The 22535-nt window shown below is 40.9% G+C and overlaps 1 protein-coding gene across 5 annotated transcripts in view; it reads left to right on the forward strand.

Annotated features, from left to right (window-relative positions):
* Positions 1-22535, forward strand: part of BMPER (BMP binding endothelial regulator) — a 245214-nt gene that overhangs the window by 211609 nt on the left and 11070 nt on the right. For all 5 annotated transcript variants that reach the window (XM_079150871.1, XM_079150875.1, XM_079150872.1 and 2 more), the window contains one exon: positions 21880-22010. In XM_079150871.1, coding sequence (XP_079006997.1) covers positions 21880-22010 — 131 coding nt within the window. The remainder of the gene's footprint in view (positions 1-21879; positions 22011-22535) is intronic.

Raw genomic sequence — 22535 nt, forward strand, 5'->3', positions numbered from 1 at the left:
GCATCATGGTGGAAGGGCAGGGTGGAGGAAAGCTGCTTATATAATTATGGATGGGAGGCAGAGGGGTGAAGGACAAAGTGGTTGGAGACAAGATATATCCTTCCAGGACATGCTTCAAGGAACCTAGTTCCTCCAGGTAGACTCTACCTCCTAAAGGTTCTACCACTTCTCAATAGTCCATTCCATTATGAATCTATCAATGGATAAATCCACTGATGAGATTAGAATCCTCACGTTCAAATCATTTCTTGAAAGCTCTACTCTGAACATTGCTACATTGAGGACCAAGCCTTAAACATGTGAGCCTTTGGGGGAATTCCAGGTCCAAATAATAATATTCCATCCTGGACCCAAAGGCTGGTGATCATCTCAAAATACAAAATGCAATCAGTCCATGTCCAAGAGGTCCCAGAATTTTAACAGTTCTAGCATTGCTCTAAAGTCCTTTCTGAAGTCTCCTCTAAGACTCAAGGCCACCTTTAGCTCTGATTCCCTGTAAAGTCAAACATGGAAGTTACAAATTTTCAACAGGTAACTAAAGCAAGACCAATGATTACAGGGCAGTTGTTAAATCCTATATCTCCTTGTCCAGTCTCTGGGGCATGTGTTGGCAGAATGTGAGTTCCAAAAGACTTAGCCCCTCCCCTCTGGCCTTATCAGTTGCAGCCAACATGGCCTCTCTCTTGGGCTGGTGGTGCTACCTGCCTATTACTTCCCTCAGGAAATGTTCCACATTTCTGACATCTCTAACTTCCTGGGTCTCCACTGAAGTTTCTGCTTCGCTTTCACAGTTTCACACATTGCCTTCTGCCTGCAGGAATTCTGATCCTGCAATATACTGACTGGCCTTCCAGGACTCTCTTTGAAATCTAGGTGGAAACTTCCATGATCACATAATGCTTGCATTCTTCATGCCTGCAAAACTAGCTCCATGTGGACAATGCCAAGATCTGCTGCCTGGGGAGCAGTATCCAGGCCCCCTTGGACCATGGCTTCAGTAGATTTTGAGTGCCTGGGCAGCCGAGAATGTAAAATGAATCCTGGGGAAAAAGGTTTCTTGGTGGCTTCCTGAGAGCAGGGTACCCAGAATCCCTTTCTTCTCAAAGTGAGTCTTTCGAATGAGTTTACATTTTTCATCCTTGATCCTGTGAAGGCCAGGCTCTAATTCCTGAAATGCCCTTCAGGCATTTCTCCTATTGTCCCAGTGTAAAGAGCATGACTTCTTTTTAATGGGGCTAATCTCATCAGCAACATACCTTCCATAGTTCTGAGTTTACAAGGGTTTCTATTCTGGCCAAACAAAGTTTTCCAAACCTTTTCATTCTGTTTCCTCCTTATTCTCACCATAAATATGGCTAAAAGTTACCAGAAATACCCATGCCACAGCCTGAATGTCATGCTGCCTTGAAATTTCCTCCACCAGATTAGTCTGTCACCTTCAAATTTAGCCTCATATCAAGTCTCAAATACATGTAGACAAGTTCTTGCCAGAATGTAACATGAATGGCCTCTAGCCAAATTCCCAATGGAGTTCTCGTTTCCTTCTGAATCTTCATGAGCTTGGATTTCCCCATCCACATTCCTATTAGCATTCGGAACTTCTGAACTCCTAACAGAATTGCCCATTAACTTCTGCTGACCACATCCTAAGGCTTCACAATTCTGTATCTCCAAATTTTTCAAATTCCTCCTGCAAACCAGCTCTAAGGCTTCTGAGCCACATGGTCAGGTATAGTCACAGCAATGACCCCACTTCTCGGTATCAATTTTCTGTGTTAGTCAGATGTTCATCACTTTGACCAAATACCTCTTGAAAACAATTTAAAGCAGGAAAGATTTTTTTTGGCTCAAGTTTTAGAGCTTTCAGTCCTTGTTTGGCTGGCTACATTACTTTGATAGTATGGGTAGGCAGAATATCATGGCAGAGGAAAGGTGATCATTTCATGGTGGTTGGGAAGTAGAGCATGAGAGCCAGAGCCAGAGCCAGGATGAAAGTGAGGAAGAGGGAGGGGGTAGAGGGTCAGAGACAAGAATAAAACCTTCCAGTGCATGCCCCCAGTGACCTACTTCCTCCAAGTAGGCCCCACCCCCTACAGTTTCCACTACTTCCTGGTAGTCCATTCAATTAGGAATCCTTCAATGGATTAATCCACTGTTAAAGTTAGAATCCTCGTGATTCAATCATTTCCTGAAAACCCCACCTCTGAACATTGCTATATAAAGGACCATGCCTTCAACATGCCAGCCATTGGGGAACATTCCAGATCCAAACTATAATGTTTGCTCTGCAAAAAATTCAGGAAGATTTCAAATCACTGACTTTGTCATTTCATTGTGAAAATACTAAGTAGTGAAGACCCACCATTCATCCTCTGATGATCAAGATAGTGCTGGCTATGGCATAGGTAAGTGATGGAGATGTGCTATTCCTTGTCCTAAAGTTACAGATTTCTCTTCCATTTATTCTTCCTGTGGTCTTAGACCAAATTATCAACTTTTCAGAGTCCACCCCGACTTCTAAAACAAATTCACTCCCACTGCTGAGTCCTTTCAGCTTCATCTATTCTCCCAGTTACAACCTTCACCTCATCTTTGTGATGAATGGCTTGATTGTTGACACAGTTTGGGAGTGTCAAAAGGCAGGACCATGTCTACTTAGGTTACTGTTCTATTGCCAGTTCCTAGAATTTCAAACTTATCACGTAGTTATCAGGGAATGATGGAAGGTGGGTGGATGGATGGATAGATGGATGGATAAGTGGTCGATAGATGAACATGGCAGAATGTAAGTGTCATACAATGATGATGGTTATTTTGCATCTAATTTTAACTCTAATTTGTGAATAAGAAAATTATGTATTTGTTTATTTCAACTATTATTAGAAACATAATTGATTATGATACCTTCCAAAGCTGATTTCAACACACTACTGGGTTTCAGTGTGAGTCACTGGAGTCAGTTAATAGTCTCTAAATGTCATTAACTAATGCTCACTCATCTATATAACAGTCATTTGAGCACATATATGATATTTATATATATATATTATATATATGTATGTAATTATATATTTCAGTATCAGTACATTGTACATTACAAAATACAGAAATAATTTTCAAATAAAGTGAAATAGTGACAGAAATAGAAGCTCTGTTCTCTTCCCTTCAGATTCTGGTGGATTGGCATATGCCTCAGCTTTATGTTTTTTGACTCTTTGAGGCTGGAGCTCTGGAGGTGGGATGGGGTGGGCCAGAAACCTGCTTTAGGCTACTGCCTCTTAAACCTTGCTGTATACAAAAATTCCCTTCAGAGTTTGATAAAATGCAAATTCCAGGGTCCCAAACCTCACCCACTAGAGATTTTACTTGAGTAGATCTGGAACAGAGCCAATGGTTTGCATTTCCTCCTAGCTCTCGGGTGATGTTTTTGCTGTTATTATATGTAGTACATTTTTAGTAACTCAGTTTTAGAATGGTGCTCTCCAGACTTCTGTGTACATTCAAATCATTTGAGATAGGTGAAACACAGAATGAGAGGTGGTAGGTTTTGGGGAAGCCCGGGTGAGGCCAGGACCGCCAGTTTTGAGTAGACTAGGGGTTCTGAGGTCAGTTGCCAGCTGAACTTTGAGCTGTTAGTGAGTTTGCCTGCACACAGAGCGAAGCCAGGAGAAATGGAGATGACTTTTATTGGAGAGAAATCACTGCTAACATGACATCTCGTACAGCTCTGTTGTCTGTCCTTTGCTCCTTCATTCTTCCTCTAGAGAATTTTGGTTTTACTGTGATCTTCAGTTGAAGGACAATTGTGAGTAAAAGACTTCAGGAGGACATTACAGTTCTTTTTTCTAAATGTCTTTAATGAGGACCAAATAATTCATTTTCCCTCTGAGTTTATGATGTTAATATAGAAATGATTTTCATGAAAGTTCTGAAATAACTTTTTACCTCAGCATTTATCTGATTCTTGTGCAGTGGTTAGTGAGAATATAGTATTCTTAGAGATGATAGAAATTCTCAGATCAGTTCCTGTGTGATGGTGTTTAATATCATACACTATTTTAATAGAATATTGTGTAGAATTTAAACAATTAAAAGAGCTTGATACCAACCCACGTTTGTAAAAGTAAGTAATGTTATTTAAATGTAAGCTGAAGAGGAGTAAGCTTATATTTTGATCTCCCAGTTTTATTTATATGAGAGCGGTGGAAGGAAATCATTTGATTGTAGTGTGCTTTTGGCACTTCTAAGGTTGGAAAAGCTATTTAGACTGAAGAAGATTCTAAAAATCTGTATCTTAGCTCTTGGTTCTGAAGAAGTGAGTTTACTGACTGTGAGGATTCTTGTGGAGACTCTGAGGCTTGGTGTACAGTCTTTGGACACCAAGATCAGGTCTTTATTGGCTCTACTTGAATAGAGGAAATATTTGGACCAAGAATCAGGAGCTCCTTGTGGTGAGGATCAGTGCCTGGGATGAGTTCTAGGACAGTATTGCACTTTGAGGTCACCTGGGAGTTTTCGGACGCTCTAGCCATTCTTAGACCATATAAATCAGAATCCTCTGCTGCTTGTGGCCTGGGCATCAGTGTTCTTCAAAGCTCTGGGGGGTTCTAAGGTATAATTAGAGCTGAGAGTGGAGGAGCGGTTTGGAACCTCTTTCACATCTCAGAGTAGTCACTGTTGTCTCCTGGATCATGGTTCCAGCTCTGGTGCATTTGTTCAGTCTGAACCAAATTCGTGGATGGGTTTGCCATCTCTCCCTTTTCCTGCCATTCTTTGTTGTCGTTATCCATTAATTAAGCACATTCAGATTCTCCTCTCACCTAGTCTTTCACTTGAAAGCATATTTTTCGTAATTTCCTGCTAATTAGGATTCATGTTAGAATTTTTTGCTTTGTTTGTACTTAAACCCACTTTTCATGTGTTGAAACTATATCTTTTAATCATGACTCTTTCTAAGGAGGATGCTGAATTAATACATCTTCTCATTTCATTATCATAGTGTCCAGTGTCTAATTTGGTGCCGGCACATAGAAAGTACTTAGCACATACTTGTCAAGATTTGAACTCTCCTTTAACTCTAATGTTCAACACTTCTGATCTTGTGGACATAAGCACCCACACATCTAAAATCCATTTCCTTGGTTGATTAGCAATCATCATTGCCTTGGTGTAGACTATCATCTATTTTGCTTCCAACCATTTGCCCTCAACAGGTACTTGCCCTCCCATGATGGACTAGTACTGTACAAAGTGATATTTTAAAATTATTTTCTTCCATGTGTTATTGATACTTGCACAATACAAAGTTGTTTTTAAGATATAAAAATAAAAAGCCTATTGAATTAGTTTAGGAACTATCTTTACATTCACATGAGTACATTTTTTGGTTTACTTTTTTATAAGTTCCATATTTATAAAGTCTATTTCTTGTTACACTGACTGACTGGTATTGTGGGTCTTTATCTCCTAGGCATTTATTGCAGGCATTTGGGAAAACTCTTTTTACAACTGCTTTTAGTTTTTGAAGTTTCTCAATTAAAATCTATCCTTTACTTCCTAAAATCTAATCCTATTATTTGTTTTATTATAACTTTAAGGATACTGATTGAAGCACAAAAGGGTTTCCTTTGTTTTTGTAGTTTCTGACATGCCTCTACTACTTCATCAAGAATATTTCTGGCCCCTAAATTGAGACAGACTCTTCATAACATTAAATAAACATTCTTTGTTTTGGTTTCACCATGTTTGAGAAACTTTAAAAATTAATGTTGAATTTAGTATATAATGTATTGCATCTGTCAACATGAATATATAATAGTTCTTTCATCTATTAATGTGAAAAATCATATCTTTAAATATACCTTACACTCCTTAAGCAAACACTATTTAGTTTGCTACATTATTCTTATACTATTAAATTCTGTTTATGTTTTATATAGCATTTTTTTGCCCTTATATTTATGTATAGTTCTTTTGTCTTTTCTCCTTTTTGTGTGTGTTGGTAAGACCATGGTCTCTCCCCATGCATATGCAGACACTTCTGCCATATAAAATGAATTATAATTCCCTAAATGGCTGGTGCTGTTGCAAGGTTTACTTGCTTTTGACATGTTCTTCTCCCTGATATTCCTTCCTTTCCTTGTTTGCCTTTCAAACTTGTGCAAGATGATCATTGGTGATCATTGGTCCTCTCTTCATTGAAGTTTTCTCAGATAACACTGGCCACATTCCCAATATGATTGATCATTTTTCCCACACCACTGTCTCATATTATTTTTGTGTCTCTATTAAAATATCAATCATATCGAAACACAATATTTTTACATTTGTTTCTCTATGTTAAGTCTTTGAAGGTGGAAATTTTGGATTCTCATCTTTATACCACTGTGAGTTCTCAGCACAGTGCATCCTTGTAATAGGTGCTCAGTCAATGCCAGCTGGAAGAAAGAATGACAGGAGGGAACCCACACCTAGATTTTTCTTACCCTACTGCAGGTCTTCCTGGTATACCATAAGTGTTACAAGCATGTTATGGAGAAATAGCACATTCTTTCTTAGTTGTGTTTCTTTAAAATGGCCTGCCTGCCTATGCAGAACCCCAAACCATGTATTTGAATTATCCCATCTACTGCATTGCTTAATATGCATCATGGTGGCAGGATGCTTTATTAAGATATAACAAAGGACAGGATGGTGGAAAAAACAGGGATCATTTTCCCACAGATTTTATTTTATTAAAAAAAGTGTCCAGTGGGTGGGAGTGGAAGAATTCTCCATTCCATGCATGTTGAATGAGCACCTTGTATATGCTTGTGCTGGAGATTTAGCAAGACGTTGTATGGGCTATTCATTTCGTAATGCTCACATTCAACTTGGACAGTGGGACCAAAATTAAACTAGCAGTCAGCTAAATAGATTAATTTCTGATTTGGGAGAGAATGATGGCATAGGGGTAAAGCATTACTTGAGAAACATGCCTGTGATCAAGGATGAACCTGTGAGGAGGTGATATTGGCTTGAGAGGAGAGCCACTTCTACTCTAGTGATCCTGGAAGATTGTACCAGGCACAGGCAGCAGTGAGCTTAGCATATTTAAGGAAAATCAGAAAGATCAACCTGGCTGGAAAGTAGTGGACTGAAGTTGATAAATAAAAATAAGATTATAAAGCAGGAAGAGCTTAGATCATCTGGGGGCTTGAGGACCATGGTTGGAGCTTTGTTAAGTTGTATTTTAAATGTGATAAGATATTTCAGGAAATCTTTGATTAGAGGAGTGTTATGATCTGTTTAATACACTTGAAAGAACATTTAACTGCTATTGAAGAGGGGTTTTTTTGTCATTGTTGTTCCTTAAAGTATTATTATAATAAATAGATGCACAAAAATAAGTATTATTAATAATAAATGTTGTGTCCTGGGGAAGGCAGATGATGATGTCCATGCTATCCTTGAAAATACACAGGTGAGAAATTAGAACTTTTCACTGTTGACAACTTTTATTCCTCTGTTTCCTCCTACCTTCTTCTCCAGTGCGTGATTTTCAACCATTGACGTTGTATGGGCTATTCATTTTTCTTACTTTCTGAATTTCTTGTTCCACATATTACCCCTTACCAACCTTGCAGCATCATTAACTGTCCCAGCATTATCTAGTCATTTTTCTGGAATTTTATATACCTGGAAAGAGATAAAAAGCAGCTTCTAGTTCCTTTTTTTAAAAAAAAGTCCAAATTGCATCCTCTGATTGACTGAGCAGCATCATTATGAGCCATTATAAAACAGTAGACAGCCCAGAGGTACTTGCAAAGGTAGCAATGAAACAAAGCAAGCTTTAAATTGATTTAGCAAAACACTTAGTTACCATTTTATGGTAGGCAAAACAATAATAAATCTTAAAGGAGAAATCATTCTAGGACATTATGAAAAATAAAACTAGCGTAAACTCATTGGTTGCTGTCAGCATTTGTTTTTATGGATTTTATATGAATGTTTATAAGAGACAATGAGAGAACCTCTGTGTGGCTTTTGGCTAAAGTTGGGAGCACATCATTAGGGATGTTCATCCCATGTAGGGATGTCTATAGTCGTGGTGTTAACTTTGTTTTGCCAAGAACCACATTTTGTTTACAGGACAATAAGGAAAGAGAATTCTTGGCTTCACTACATCTCCCCTCTGCAAAATGTCTGTTAAACATTTTTACCTGGGTGCAGTGGTGTGTTGGAATCCGCTTGACTGACTCTGTAAAGCCAATTGTTAGAATCTCTTTCTGACTCTGTGATCATTCGTCAGTGGTGTCATGTTGGTAGCTCAAAAACAGCCACACTGGCCTGGAGCAATGGTGCATGCCTGTAATCCCAGCAGCTCTGGAGGCCAAGGCAGGAGGATTGTGAGTTCAAAACCAGTCTCAGCAATTTAGTGAGGCTCTAAGCAACTTAGCAAGAACCTGTCTCTAAATAAAATATTTTAAAAAGGGCTGAGGATGTGGCCGAGTGGTTAAGTGCCCCTGGGTTCAATCCCTGGTACCAAAATAAATAAATAAATAAATAAATAAATAAAATAAGCAAATTAAAAAAAAAAAAAACAAAAACAAAAAACCTCACTGTATTTGCACAATAGAAATAGGCATATGATACAAGTCAGGGGTACTCTTTCCTCAGCTGAAACCCAAGAGCCAGTTACCAAACATGGACCACCTCGCCCTGTCTGTCCCACCAGAAGCATGGCATGTCTAAATTCAACTTGCCCGCTGTACTCCTGCTCTTCTTCATGATCAGCTCCTCCTCCTGTGTTCATCCCATTTATTAGCTGACTTTAAACCAATGCTCGAATCTCCAAAGGCATAGTTGATCTTCTCTTTTTACCCCAATGTGAGCCCCTTTTTCAAACTCTGCAGATTATGCTTTCTCTCATCCTGTGTGTTTTACTTCTCTTCTTGATTTCCACTGGTGCTCCCAAAGCTAAGTCCCTGCTGCATCATCCTCCCCTTGTCACTAACTGCTTTATCTCCATTGGATCCCCCAGCCAGCTCCATCTTTTTGGTCCCATGTAACATACTACTATCAGCTTGCTTTCCTGAGCTGTGTTTTGTATTCTGCTCACATCATTGACGGCTCCTCCTGATCTCCCGCAGAATATCTGAGCTTCCTAGCTTGGTCTACAAGGGAGTCCATGGTGTGAACACAGCCTGCCTTCCTGCTGATTTCCCAGGACTTGTCTTCCCCTCCCTGATGCTCACAGATCCCCAGATACAACACATGGCACCTCAAATGTATGCCTAATGTTTGAGATTTTCCTTCTTCTTTGCCTGGGCAAAATTTATTGTTTTTAGATGAAACTCAAATGAACCTTTGTCCTTGAAATCTTTCCTAACTTTTCCTCCCTCCCTGACCCCCTTGCCAGAATAAAGTCTTAATTTTCTTGAACTCCCTTGGTAATATTGCTTTTTATACCACTCATCATATCTTTCCTTCTGTCATAATTTATGTTAGCATGTTGTGGTGCTTGGAATAAGAACCCTGTCTTATTCATTGTTGCTTCTCCCTTGGAGGCAAGGACAGCGCTTTGCTCAGTAAGATTTGTTGAAAGAATAAATAAAAGGAAAAGAAGGTCTGTGCTTAGGTGGAACATCCTTTAGCTACTCGATGTAAAGGAAATTAAAGCACAGGAAGTAAAAAATGACATAATGGGAACATTTCTGGAAGTCCCCCAAAAGTTTAACTTCTAAGTGGAACACTTCATTTTATGTAATCTATATGAGGAGGATGTCATATGAGAGCTGAAATAGAATAAGATGATTCCACAATATAACAGAAGGTAGAATTTGAACAAATGGGTGGAAGTTACAGAACTCATTTTCATTTAGTATATAAGAAAACTTCCTGAGAGGTAGACACTGGAATTGTCTGTCACAGGCATGAGATTCCTAAAAAGCTACTGAGCTCCTATCACAGACGCGATGCAGATGTATGACCATCTGTCAGGAGTGTTATAAAAGAAATTCCTGCAGGGAATAGATGTTCTCTAAGGTCTTTTCAGACTATGGTTCTATAATTTTGTGACTGTTTATGGAGTCATCCAACCCACTATGGCGTTTTCAGACTACATCCTAAACCAAAGTGAGTTGCCATGGTCTTTGCTCTTAAGGCTTTCTGTCTATAGCGGGAACATCAAAATATTCAGAAAGAAGACATCTATGAAGGAGACCCACAGCCCTCCCTAAAACTATTTTCTAAATTCCAGATCCTCTGTTTTGGGGGAAAATGTACCCTTACTACTTTAAGATCACAAAATTAGGGTCTAGAAAACCTGTCGTAGTATCATTTTCTCCATAGGAGCTAAGAGAAATTTTGTCCAGCACTAAATTTCTCTGGATTAACACTCTGGCTCAGTTTTATTTCATTTCATCTGCCCTGAGTTCCCAAGGGCAAAAGAAGGGAATGGGGTGTGCGGAGAGGACTCTTACTCTCTAGAGGCATTAGTCCTGCTCCTTGTCTGGAATCCTTCCTCACCTGGAAACACCATTTGCAAATTTCATTTGTTCCTGTCTGCTGCATTGCTAGTTATTCTCGTTGGGACCTTGGTCTTCCTTCCCCAACTGCTGATCAGGAAGTTGGCCTTGATTTTTACCCCTTCCTCTGCTACGTCTTATATAAGCACAGGAACTTTTATGTTTTACTTTTCTCAGGAATTTGACACTAGCCACTATAGGTGACTGGAAGGGCACTCTTTACCTGCATCCTTCTCCCCATCCTCTCCTGATTTCTGTACATTATCAGTTATCTAATCCTTTCATCTCATTAGCTTCAACATCTACATTTGCTGTTGGATATTTTTCTCTTGGTGCAAAACTGGTTCAAGTTTTCTTGAAATTAACACACAGGTGCACGCACACACAAACCACACACACACACACACACACACACACACACCTTTGAATTATCCCCTCATTTCTGTTCTTCATTGACAACCTACTGAAAGAATGATCTTTACTCAATGTCTGGCTTCTTTTCCACCTTTAACACAGTTTGTGATGATTTCTGATGATTTTCATACCCCTCACCCCCCATGAAAATGATTCCTGCAAAGGCCACTGCTGACTAGCTGGTTGTGTAAACCAGTTTTCAGACCTCCTCCCCATGGTCTCTTAGTAGTGGTTGAATCCCTGGGATGCTCACTTCTCCTTGACCTTTCTCAAGCTGTTTAACCATTAGATTCTCGCTTTTATTTTAGAAGTCACTTTATCTGCTCTAAAATTAATGCATTCAGAAAACATGTGTTAAGCATCGATTGTAAACCAGGCACTTCACCCAGGTTGGGAAAATTGGTGACCCAAACTGCCCCCTCAGAGCACTGCAGCATCGTGGAGGGAACAATCACATAAGCACACAGTTGCAGGCTGCAGTAAGAACTGTGCCAGCACTCCAGAAGAAGGTTCAAGAACCTCTTCATCAGGTTGGGGATCTTAGAAGCCTCCCCTGAGAAAGCTCTTGAGCTGCATGCTGAAGAAGTAGCGTTTAACCAGGAGAATGGAGTGGAGGAACATGCCAGGTAGGTAGAGTAACCTGTGCAATATTTTGTAGGGGAGGGAGCCCCACCCAACTTTGAATGCTGATCTTGCTCCTTGTTAACAATGTGATGTTAACAAAAAAGTTGCTTGATGTCTTTGGGTGTGTGTGCTCGGCACTATTCTCCACGGTTGCTTATGGAAAACAGGCCTCACATTCGACCTCTCGGGCGCTTATCAGAGGTTGCTCCCATTCTAGCAGGGTGGGACAGCAGGCATGGAGGCCATGGAGCTGTGGTGTTTATGATTTGGCTTTGGGGAGTGTCTGGTGGCATTTGAGAGTGGCGGCATGCCAGCCCTCATGGCTGGGGTGGGGATGGGCCTCTGAAGATGGCATGGGTCCAGCAAACTGAGTTACCCTGTGCAGCCCAGGCTGCATGGAACGTGGGCTATGAAAAGGCACTTTCTTGTGTGGCAACTGGATGTGAACCCGGGTTTATTTTGGAGTCAAAAAGCACGGCAGATGCTTGATGAAAGGTCCCCGGCATCTGAAAAAGTTCACCACCACACCGCATCCTCCAGGGCAGCCGCCACTGCTGCCCTTTTATTAATGCACGCAGTGGAGGATTTGTGCCTTTGCCCATTTGTGGGACTTGGCAGCCAGCCAAGTGCCTAATGTGAAAAAGGCCCGTGGAAGGACTGGCCCTTTGAAGCAGAGGCTGGTGGCGGGGCTGCGTGTGGCTGGGGTGTGTCTTCAGATGCTGGATGCCTTCAGTCTCACAGATGTCCCCACAGCCACTTGTGACTGCACACTTCTATGCCACCCTCCCTGGAGGCAGCCTTCACCAACAGTGCCAGACCCATGACCCAGAGAATCGGAGAGTGGTATGACGGCCTAGAAAGAGAGGAAAAAGAAGACAAAGTCCCACTGCACACTCCTTTCACTCCGAACTTCATCTGGGGCGTTGGTGGGGGACCCCTTTCTTTCTTGAAAGTTTCTGCCTCACCTGGTCCCTAGCCGTCATTTTCATTTTTAACTGTGGTTGTATTTCTCTCTTCTCCTTAGGGACTGGTGGTGGTAGGGAGGACAATATAACTTCATTTACTTTTTCTGAGAAAGCTAAGGGAAAGATTAGCCAAGGAAAGGAGGGTAAAGAGGGGGAAATAATGTTCCCAAGGTTACCCAGCTGGACTTGTACCCAGATGTGGTGAGTTCTTTCTTACCTGACAGACTCTTCTAATAGCCGGTGCTCTGGGAGGATCTGCAGTGGCATCCCCTCCCCCATGACCAGAGATGGATAGCTACCAGCCTAAAGTTTAAGGAGGTACTTGTTCACAAGTTCCAGTTCTGTACTTAGAGGGGCCTGGGAGTCCATGCTCCCTTAAATTTTGTGCCTAGGATTCTTCTTGCCTGTTGCCTGGCCTAGTCCTTCACTATGAAGACCCCAGGAGAGGCAGGGGGACCACGGAGAGTTGAATTGATCACCAGGGACCAATGATGTAATCTGTCATGTCTAAATAATGGAACCTCCAAAAACCACAGAAAGGTCAGAGCTCTGAGAGTTTCCAAGTTAAACCTGTAGAGGTTCTGGGAAGGTGGGCTGCTGGAGAGGGCATGGAGCCTGGCTCCCTTCCCCTGATGTTTTGCTCTGTGTATCTCTTTCACCTAACTGTTCATCTGAATCCTTTGTCATACCCCTTATAATGGACTGGTGACCCTAAGTAAAGTGCTCCCCTGAGTTCTGTGAGCCACTCTAATTGAACCTAAGGAGGGTGTGTTAAAAACCTTGATTTATGGCCACGGTTAAGAGCACTGGTAAAACTACTCGGGATTTGTGACTGGCATCAGGAGTGGGGGACAGTGCTTGGGACTGAGCCCTAAACCTGGGGGATTTGAGTTTACTTCTAGTTAGTTAGCGTCAGAGCTAAAGTGGGTTAAAGGACATCCAGCCGCTGTCCACTGGGGAGCCTGGGAAAATCCCCACACATTGCAGTGGCCAGAAGTGTTCTGTGCTGAGTGAATGTGAGGGAACATGAGAAGCAGATGGGCTTTCCTCTCACTCATGGTAGAGAATGCTTCTCCTCTGCTGGGTGAAGAGTTTTGGTATTCTTGCATTTGAGATTCTTTTCACAAACAAAAATATATGAAGCTCAGTGCAGTGCCAAGGTAGAAATAAGATTTCACAAAAAGATGGAGAATTTAAGCTTCTCCTGCCGATGTTGCCTCCCCTGCCTCTGCAGGAGTCAAGCCTCAGAGGCTGTGACCCTTGGCAGGCACCAGGGGCACAGAGGGTTAGCCCACCAGCCTTCCCATTTCTTTCCAGTGAGCGTGACAGTGATGAACTGAACTCGAATTTAAGAGAAAAGTGATTGATTTTTCGGCCAAGCAGCCATTTTTATATTCTCTTTTCTCATCCAGTCTCCAAAAAAGTGAGGAGTCTTCTGATTTAGAAGCGAATGTTTGATTAAGAATTACGATTACTTGGCGCTCTACCTCTTGGCCACTAGAGGGGGGTAGTGACCAGGCTTCCTTCTCTGGCTGCCTCGTGAGATGGTCTTTCAAGTTCTGCCTGTCTCTGCCAAGATCCAGCCCCAACTGAAATAATTAGGAGTAATCTCAGGGAAAGTGACAATTTGGCAAATGTCTCTTAATCACGGTCAGTTTGCCCTCTGTGGAGTCAGTGTTTCATACCTGAGTAAAGGCAATTTATCTTCTAAAGAAGGTTATTTCTAATTGCATCACTGGTCATAGAGGTTGAACATTTCTAATCCAAAAGCCCTAAAATTTTAAATGCTCTATAATTCCAAACCTTTTGTGTGCCAATATGATGCCGCAAATAGAAAACTTTACATCTGACCTCACGTGACAGATGCACTAAAGATATTTCATAAAATTACCTTCAGGCTACATGTGTAAGACATATGTGAAAAAAATTAGTTTCATGTTTACACTTGGGTCCCATACCCAAGAATATCTCATTATGTATATGTAAATATTCCCAAATCTGAAAAATCTAAAAAAATTAGGAATCCAAAACACTTCTGATCCCAGGCATTTTGGATAAGAGATACTCAGTTTGTATAGTGTGTGGCTTTAGCCCCTTAAGTAATAGCCTCAGGCATGGAGGAATAAAATGCTGCAAAAATGTTCTGAGATGCAAGAAAACTATGGGCATGTGTAGCCTAAAAATAATCCATAGCTTCAGAAGCAGGTCAGATGCTAATGGCCAGTTTTGAAATTCCTATGTCATGCCAGGTTTCTGCCATATAGGTAATGCCATTTATCTCCTGAGGAATGTTATGCAGATTTAAAAAGTCAATATTTTTTAGTATCTGGAGTCTAAATTGGGGAATGTCACTTGACTATGCATGCATGACTAGGCAATGTATATAAGGTAGTGAAATGTATGTAAGGGTGCAGGCAATTGAAGGTTTCACTATAAACTTATCTAAATAATTTGGTAAGTTTTCTCTTGTTAATTTAGTTGTTGGATTTTCATCTTTGTCAAGGCATAAGTGGAGCAGGTTACAGGGAGGGAAGGATACAAAAGGCAGGAAGGAGACAGCAGAGTTGAGCAGGGGTGCTCAGGGAGATAACTGAGGGTCAGGGTCCCTAGGGGCAGCAGCACAGGGATTGGTTGATTCTTCATGGCTCCAACTCACCTGAGAGTGAAGGTTGAGATGATGATGTTTTGATTCAAGCTGCTCCGCAAGTAATGTGTCCTGTCCTCCCAAGTGTTCAGGAAAAGACTGCATGGCTGTCAGGGCTTCTTTGCTTTGTTTTGCTTTTTCATATGGAGATTGACCACAAGGCTATCAAATCTAAGATTGGGTGATTTTGAAACTCAGGTTCCTTCCTTTACCCTTTTCTTGTTCTCTAACCAGGCAAAATTCCACAGGGCCTTAAGACCAGCTCATGTGTCTCCTGTTGTGAAGCCTTCTGGCAACCCTGCTGCCCCATGGATTTAGTCCTCAGTGTTCCATTGTGCTGGCTTCACGTCCTGATAGTGCTTAGGTCCTTTGTAATTTGATTTTCAGTATCTGCACAATCTCTCCTTCTAAGTGGAGCCTACCTCTGTTAGTTCCTGTGCCTTGCTCACTTCCTGGAGCAAACAGTTCTCCCAGAATCCTTTCTTTTCATTTAGGAGTAGCTAAAGGTCTAGCTTTGGTGGAGGGAAGAATTTGTTGAAGCTGGGTGGGGGATAAGTTCCTTGTCTACAGCTAGATGAACAGGCTGGACTCCCATCCTAGTATTCTCTTGCCCTGTCCCTCAAATCAGTGTATGAAATGGACAAGTGAATAGAGAAGCCTGGACTTGCTGTGCTGTCCTGGTAACCCCAGGCAGCCATAGGACCCAAAATATTCTCTCCAATGTTTGAACCACAGTGGACAAATACCTTAATGGTGCCAAATTATAGCTGACCCAAGAAGGACCTGGAGGGAGTAGCAGGAGCTGGCTCTGTAGGCTTGCTTCTTCCTGTTCATTAACAGCTCAATAAAATGACCTCAGGGTTCACATTATTGAATCTGCTGGCCCTGTTTTTCATATTACAGTGTTATTTTTTGCAATAGATGGATAAAAACGAATGTGTGAGGGTGTCTATGTATTCTTGAGGAGAGCAGCAGAAACTGCTGCTACCTGGATAAGGTTCTTTTTTTTTTTTTTTTTCTGGTATAATATGACATAGATAGGCCCTCTGACCGTTTCTACTGCCTCTAGTAGCTTCTCTACAATTCATTTTAGGGGAATTGGGACAGAATTTCAAGGGTTAAAGTGTAAGTGAATTTTTATTCTCATGAGAGCTGACCTTCTTAGCCTGGACTGTTGCCCATCTCCTCTGCCTCCTTACCTTCCCTGAATGCTCAGGTATCAACAGGCCTAAGATGCCTTCACCTGCTTCCATGAACTTCTTGGCTATGTGGAATGGGAAAGTCATATGACCACAGGTGGTTTTCTAGTTCTCTTCCTCCTGCTGCTCAGTTCCACCCCAATTCTATTGTTCTTAGGGAAGCTGGCCTCCAGATTGGCAAGCAGAGTCCAGCCAGAGACCCTTTCTGGGCAGATGGGAAAGCCAGAGTTATCCTGGCTCCCACATGGGGCTGGTTGCTGTCACTCCTTGTTTGCCCTTCGGTTCTCCCAGAAGCAGAGCAGAGAGTTCTCAAGGGTTAATACCTCTGTCTTTCCAAGCTGTGTCTGGGAAGCAGAAGCATTTGCCTCTTTGTGACAGAAGTGGCCCTCATGCCAGAGAGAAGAGAGGGAAAACCACTCGGCTTTGCTGTTGCTAGGAAGCAGAAACATGTTTGTTTGATGTTTTGATTTTAGCAGTATTGGAGACTTGCCTTTTTAATAACTCGAAGAGCTATAGGTATTTCATACAATATTGAACAAGTGCTTTTCTGGAAATGTGTCATTAAAGCAGAATTCTCTCATCAAATCCCTTTCTCTAAGAGTCATTAAAAAAAAAAAAAAAAAAAAAAAAACCCTGGGAGACAGGAAAGCGTATAAAAAAGAGTTCAAAAGGAAAATGACAATAGAATAGATACTTGTAGGAGCAGCTTGTAGGGGTTTCTGTGGTTAGCAGCCCCCACAGCCATGACCATCTTAGGCCATGTCCCTCTAAGATGGACAGAATTCATACTCTTCAGATATCCACTTGCAGCTGCCCAATCCTGTGAGCTGGCAAAGATTATCAGGCCGTGTTCATCCACTCCTATGATTCTCTGGATATTTACTGAATTACATGTTTGAGGCACTCTCTGGGGCAGGATGAGTCAGATATAGTCCCAACCCCCAACAGAAAAAGAGGTGATTATGGTCCAAAGACTCCGTGTAGTACTATAGGTGTGAGAGATGTGGGATCCAATAGAAGAGTGGCCCTCCTTTCTTGGGCCAATGGGTGAGCTCCTCTGAGGAATTCGAATTGAGACCGGAAGGATAGGCATCAGATTTTCCCATGGAAAAGAAAAGGAAGTACATTTAAGGCAAGAGTTGCAAGGTAAAAGGAAGCTGGAGGATTGCTGAAACATTTTCCTAAGACTTGATGAACGAATGAATGGAGGAGAAAAGGATGGGGTTAGGAAAGTTCATTGAAGTCTATATTGCTAGGGACCTTGGATTTGATGCCAGGACATTTGAACTTTTCTCTAGGTGTCTATTCAGAAGGCAGGAGTGCCCTTGATCCTAATCTCAGGCACCTCTGAATCCTGGGAGATCAGGAGTGGTTTTCTGAATCTGATGGAGCTGATCTCAACAGCACCATCCAAGAGAACCTTCTGTGATGACAGAATTGTTCCAAACCAAGACTGTCCAACTCAGTGGCCAGTGAACATTTGGCACATGGCTAGTGTGCCTGAGGAACTGAATTTGTAATTTTATTCAATTGTAATTAATTTATTCAATTTAAATAGCCATGTGTGGCCAGTGGTTAGTGTCTTAGGGCTTTGCAGGAGGCAGTAGTAGTAGATTGAAGGGGGAAGATGAGTAGTAAAGTTTCCCCTGGAGAAGGATTGTCAACTGTTGGAATTCAGGGAGGTCAGGGAGGGAGGTGCTGTGGAGGAGAGGATTAAAACATATCTTCAAGGAGTCCTTGAAACACCACACACACACACACACACACACACACACACACCACAGCAGTAGAGAAGGGAGATCGCTGATGTGTGACAAAGTGCTGGCTGCATGGCACCAGCTCCCTGGGACCTGCAATTGCTCTTGGCATCCTCTTGCCATCTGGCCACACTGAGCAGCCGTGTGGACCATGCAGAGCAGGAGTCCTCCTGCACCGCTCAACTGCCAGGAGGAATTCCAGGAGTAAGGCAAGTAAATCAGAAAATCATTTCTAGATGCACTCATTAAAAGCTCCTGTGATGGAAAGTGCGCTTTAAAGGAATTGCATAGGCCTGACCTCTTTGTTATTTTGTCAATTCCTTTATGGTGGAAACTCAGAGAGCAGGCAGGTGCCCTGTAGGTCTAGAGCTTCCTGGAAAACTCAATCCTGACTGTAATGTGGTCTGTGCTTTCCTGCTGGGGCAATGGGTGCTGTTTCTCTGACTGGTTCCACAGTTGGCAGAACTTAATCATGACAGAACAGTGCTGTGAAAGCAGAGATACCAAAGCTACACGTTTTAATTACTAAGACTAGTAAATTGTTGCTACTTGATCTATAAAATGAATATAAACTGATAACAGTGGTGCATACTGATTAAGGGACAATATACTTCCATAAACACATAAAAATTTAACTCCAATGTATCATGAATCAAAATCTTCTTCATGCTTATTGTGTGATAAACACGGAGTTGAATAACAATATTTCTGTTCCTTCCTGAAATCTGAATTGCTTTTCAAGATGCTTTTATTTTTCTGTTCATAAATTCCTTTGTAACCAGCAAGAGCATGCATAATTATTCCATTATCTGTTCCATCCGTCTGGATGTCAAGTTCACAGTGTCAAAGAAGCATGAGGTGGAAGAGTGAGGACAGCAGAGTGAATCGAATCGAACTCCATATCAGGAGGCCCTGGATTGGAAATATTTTAGCAGGATAGTTATTTAATAACTCAGACCTATAAACGGATGCTATAATTTTCACCCACTCTTTATACTTTATTTTTCCACTATCCTTTGGAAATTTTGACTTAAATATCAGTATGTCTCATTTGTTCCTTTTTGTTGTTTTAAAAAATAAATTGCATTATTTATCTTTTAAGAAGAGCAATTTGTGCTTGTTATAGAAAATAGAAAATAGGGCTACAATTCTAGCACTGAGATGATCATTATGATCATATCTGTTTTTAGTTATTTTGGTTTTCTGTGTGTGATTACACAACATTGAATTTCTGTTGTCCTGGTTTCCCCCACCCCCACACAGTTAATTCCTCTCCAACATTTCCTCATATTTTAAGTATGTATTTCCAAAACATCATTGTGATAGCTATAAAGTATGTCATCATACAAGTCACCTCAATTATTTAACTGGGCCCCAATTTTGAGCATTTAGGCAATTTTCTTTTTTCTTTTTCATTTTAGCTTAAATTGCATAGTGATGCAATTTTCTGTATTTGAATTCTCTGTCCACATGCTTTACTGTTGTCTTAGGTGTAAAATTTCTCTGACACATAATAAGAAACTGTCTTTGGATTATTCATAAATATTGTCAAAATGTTCTCTAGAAAGTTCCTGTAATGGAGTTATTATGAATATGAGTTTTAAGGCGAGAAAAAAATTGAATTATATTCCTGACTTTGCAGAGCTGGATCTGCCATTAGCCACGTGAACTTGGGTGGGATTCTTAACATCTTTGGTCTTTAGTTTTCCTATCTGTTTAGTGAGGCAGTATTGGTATCTGCCTTGTCTCGTACTGCCATATGGAGTAAAGGAGGCAATCTGTGTAAAATGCTTGGCATAACAACATGCTCAACCTAAGAGCCAACAGGTTTTACCCTTCTGCCAGCAGAGTATGGGTATGTCTGCTTCTCCATTTTCTCACAAACTCTGGGCAGAGTTTTGTGTAAAAAAGCCACCAACTTGATAAGTGAAAAAATAATATCTTAGAATTTTAAGTTTTGTGACTAAACACATCTTTCAAGTCTTTATGTAAAAGCTTCAAGTACAGAACTGGTTTTGAAAAATGTTATTCCCTCAGATGCTGTTTCTTCAGGCAGTGCAATGGAATAGGCTCTTTAGGTTGCAGTTTTGTTCCTCTTTAGTCTCTATTAGTTCCTGCTTTCCAAGTCCATGCCCTGAGTGTCAGGATGTGATAATTTTGGGAGTGTTCTTGGGATGATTGATCCTTGCATACTTTTTGATTCTTTTTTGGAGCAGGTGCTGTGCCAACTTCTACAAAGAGCTAGCTGGCCACTCTCTACAATCAGGTGGCACACATGTCCTGCACCAAGAAAAAATATTCACATGTTGATATTGGATGACTTTTGTCCTGATCATTTTTCAGGATCACCTGTAAATCATGAATATTATTTTTTGTGTGTTCAGCCTTGAAATTAATTCTATGAGGAAAGCGAGTTGGCTAAACAAGTGTATAAAATAAACAAGGACAGTTTAATTGTGTTGACCTTGGGGGTTGCTTGCATAAATGTTAACTCAAAATTGTTAGATTTTGAGTGCCAGGTGCAGTGGTACATGCATATAATCCCAGTGGCTCAGGAGGCTGAGGCAGGAGGATCACAAGTTCAAAGCCAGCCTCAGTAATTGAACCAGGGCCTAAGGAACTTAGTGAGACCCTGACTAAAAATATGGAAAGGACTGGAGATATGACTCAGTGATTAAAGTGCCCCTGGGTTCAAACCCAGTACCAAAAAAAAAAAAAAAATTCGTAGGTGGTAAATTTCTCCAAACATTTAAAATGAGGATTGTAGTGTGGTATAAACAAAAAAGAACTGCTCTCAAAATTAGAAATGTAGTTTAATTTGCTCTTTTGCTTCTTACAAGTGTGACTTTAGGCCCATCCATTCATTTGTAAGATGACCCCTTCTATTATAGAACAGGGACTATTCTATGCCTCGTGCAGTGGCAGACTGCAGGAGCAAGCACTTTACAAATTGTAATATTATGTACTAATGTTAAGATAATTACTGTCTTTGTGGTCAACATGTTAGATAGTATCTAAACACATTTTGGTTCAGTTTATGCCTTGGTTCATCATTTCCATGTTTACACATAAACTATGGAGACTTCAGTTCAATCCTCTTTTTCCCTCAGTCTAATTAGGTGCCTGAAATGCTTGCTACATGCGGAAGTATAAAGATTTAGTGTTCCTTAAAAGAACAGGATTCTAAGGTGTTGCAAAAGTGAATTCTAACTGTATCTTTGCAGAAAGCTATGGTATTTTATGCTTTCTTGAGGTTGGACACCATCTTGGGTTGTACTGTAGTATAAGCATCATTATATCAGTGCTGCTCACAAAATGGTAGCATATAGAATGATACTATATTCTAAAAGCTGCCTTTCTAATGGGGCAATCACTAGGTGCCATGTGGCTAAGTTAATTAAAATTAAACCACATTAGTAATTCAATTCCTCAGTTGCACGAGCCACATAAAATGTCAAATATGGATAGAGGCTACTCCTTTGGGCAGTAGAAGTCAGGGAACATTTCTGTCATTGCAGAAAGTTCTATCATTTCTGCTCCAGAAGAGAGAAAACTTAATATTACAGTACTCCGAGGTCCCGAGCCCTAAGGCTAAGACTTCATTCAAAATTTTTAATAATTTTTTTAGGTTTTCAATCAGGAGTAGCAAACTTTAATGGTCAATCAAATTTTCCTGTTCATCTAGTCGACCCTTTCTGCAAATCACATTTCAGTTTTTTGATGATTTGATATTTTTGAATATTCTTTTCTTTCCATTGCTTCTCATAGGTCCTGCGTGACAGACATGTGTGAATGTCCAGTGCATAAAAACTGTTACTGTGAGTCATTTCTGGCATATACCCGGGCCTGCCAGAGAGAAGGCATCAAAGTCCACTGGGAGCCTCAGCAGAACTGTGCAGGTAAGAAAGTCCTGGAGGATCCACCTTCCAGAAGTTCACTACAATGCCAAAGATGGCAATGCAGTAGGCTTGCAGATGTTGACATGAATGGCCAGATTCTCCCTTGACCGAAGGGAAATCCCATCGGTGGCCCAACTGGATTGCTACTTGATAAAATGCAGGGGCTTCCCACTGGGTAGGGTAGAAACAGCACTTAAGAGAAATGCTTTGTGACAAACACATTTTAACAATTTAAGGATTTCCACTGTTGCAACATCCTCTCAACCTTAAGCTACCAGCTGGATGTACTTAGCACATGGGTAGTCATAACTGTGGCTTAGGTTATGCGTGATGCAAAGGAGCTTTGGGACAATTGCAGTCATTTAAGGTCTTAAGGATAAACATGATAATTTTTTAAAGAGATTGTTATACACATCCTAGAAGAATGTTCCTTTCTCTCCAAGAAACAGTTTTCTTTAATTGTTGTTATTAGCTCTTTGTCCACAGGCAACTTAATTAGTTTATTTCATATGTGTAAAATGGATG

This window comes from Sciurus vulgaris (assembly GCF_902686455.1).
Source record: "Sciurus vulgaris genome assembly, chromosome: 8".
NCBI lineage: Eukaryota > Metazoa > Chordata > Mammalia > Rodentia > Sciuridae > Sciurus > Sciurus vulgaris.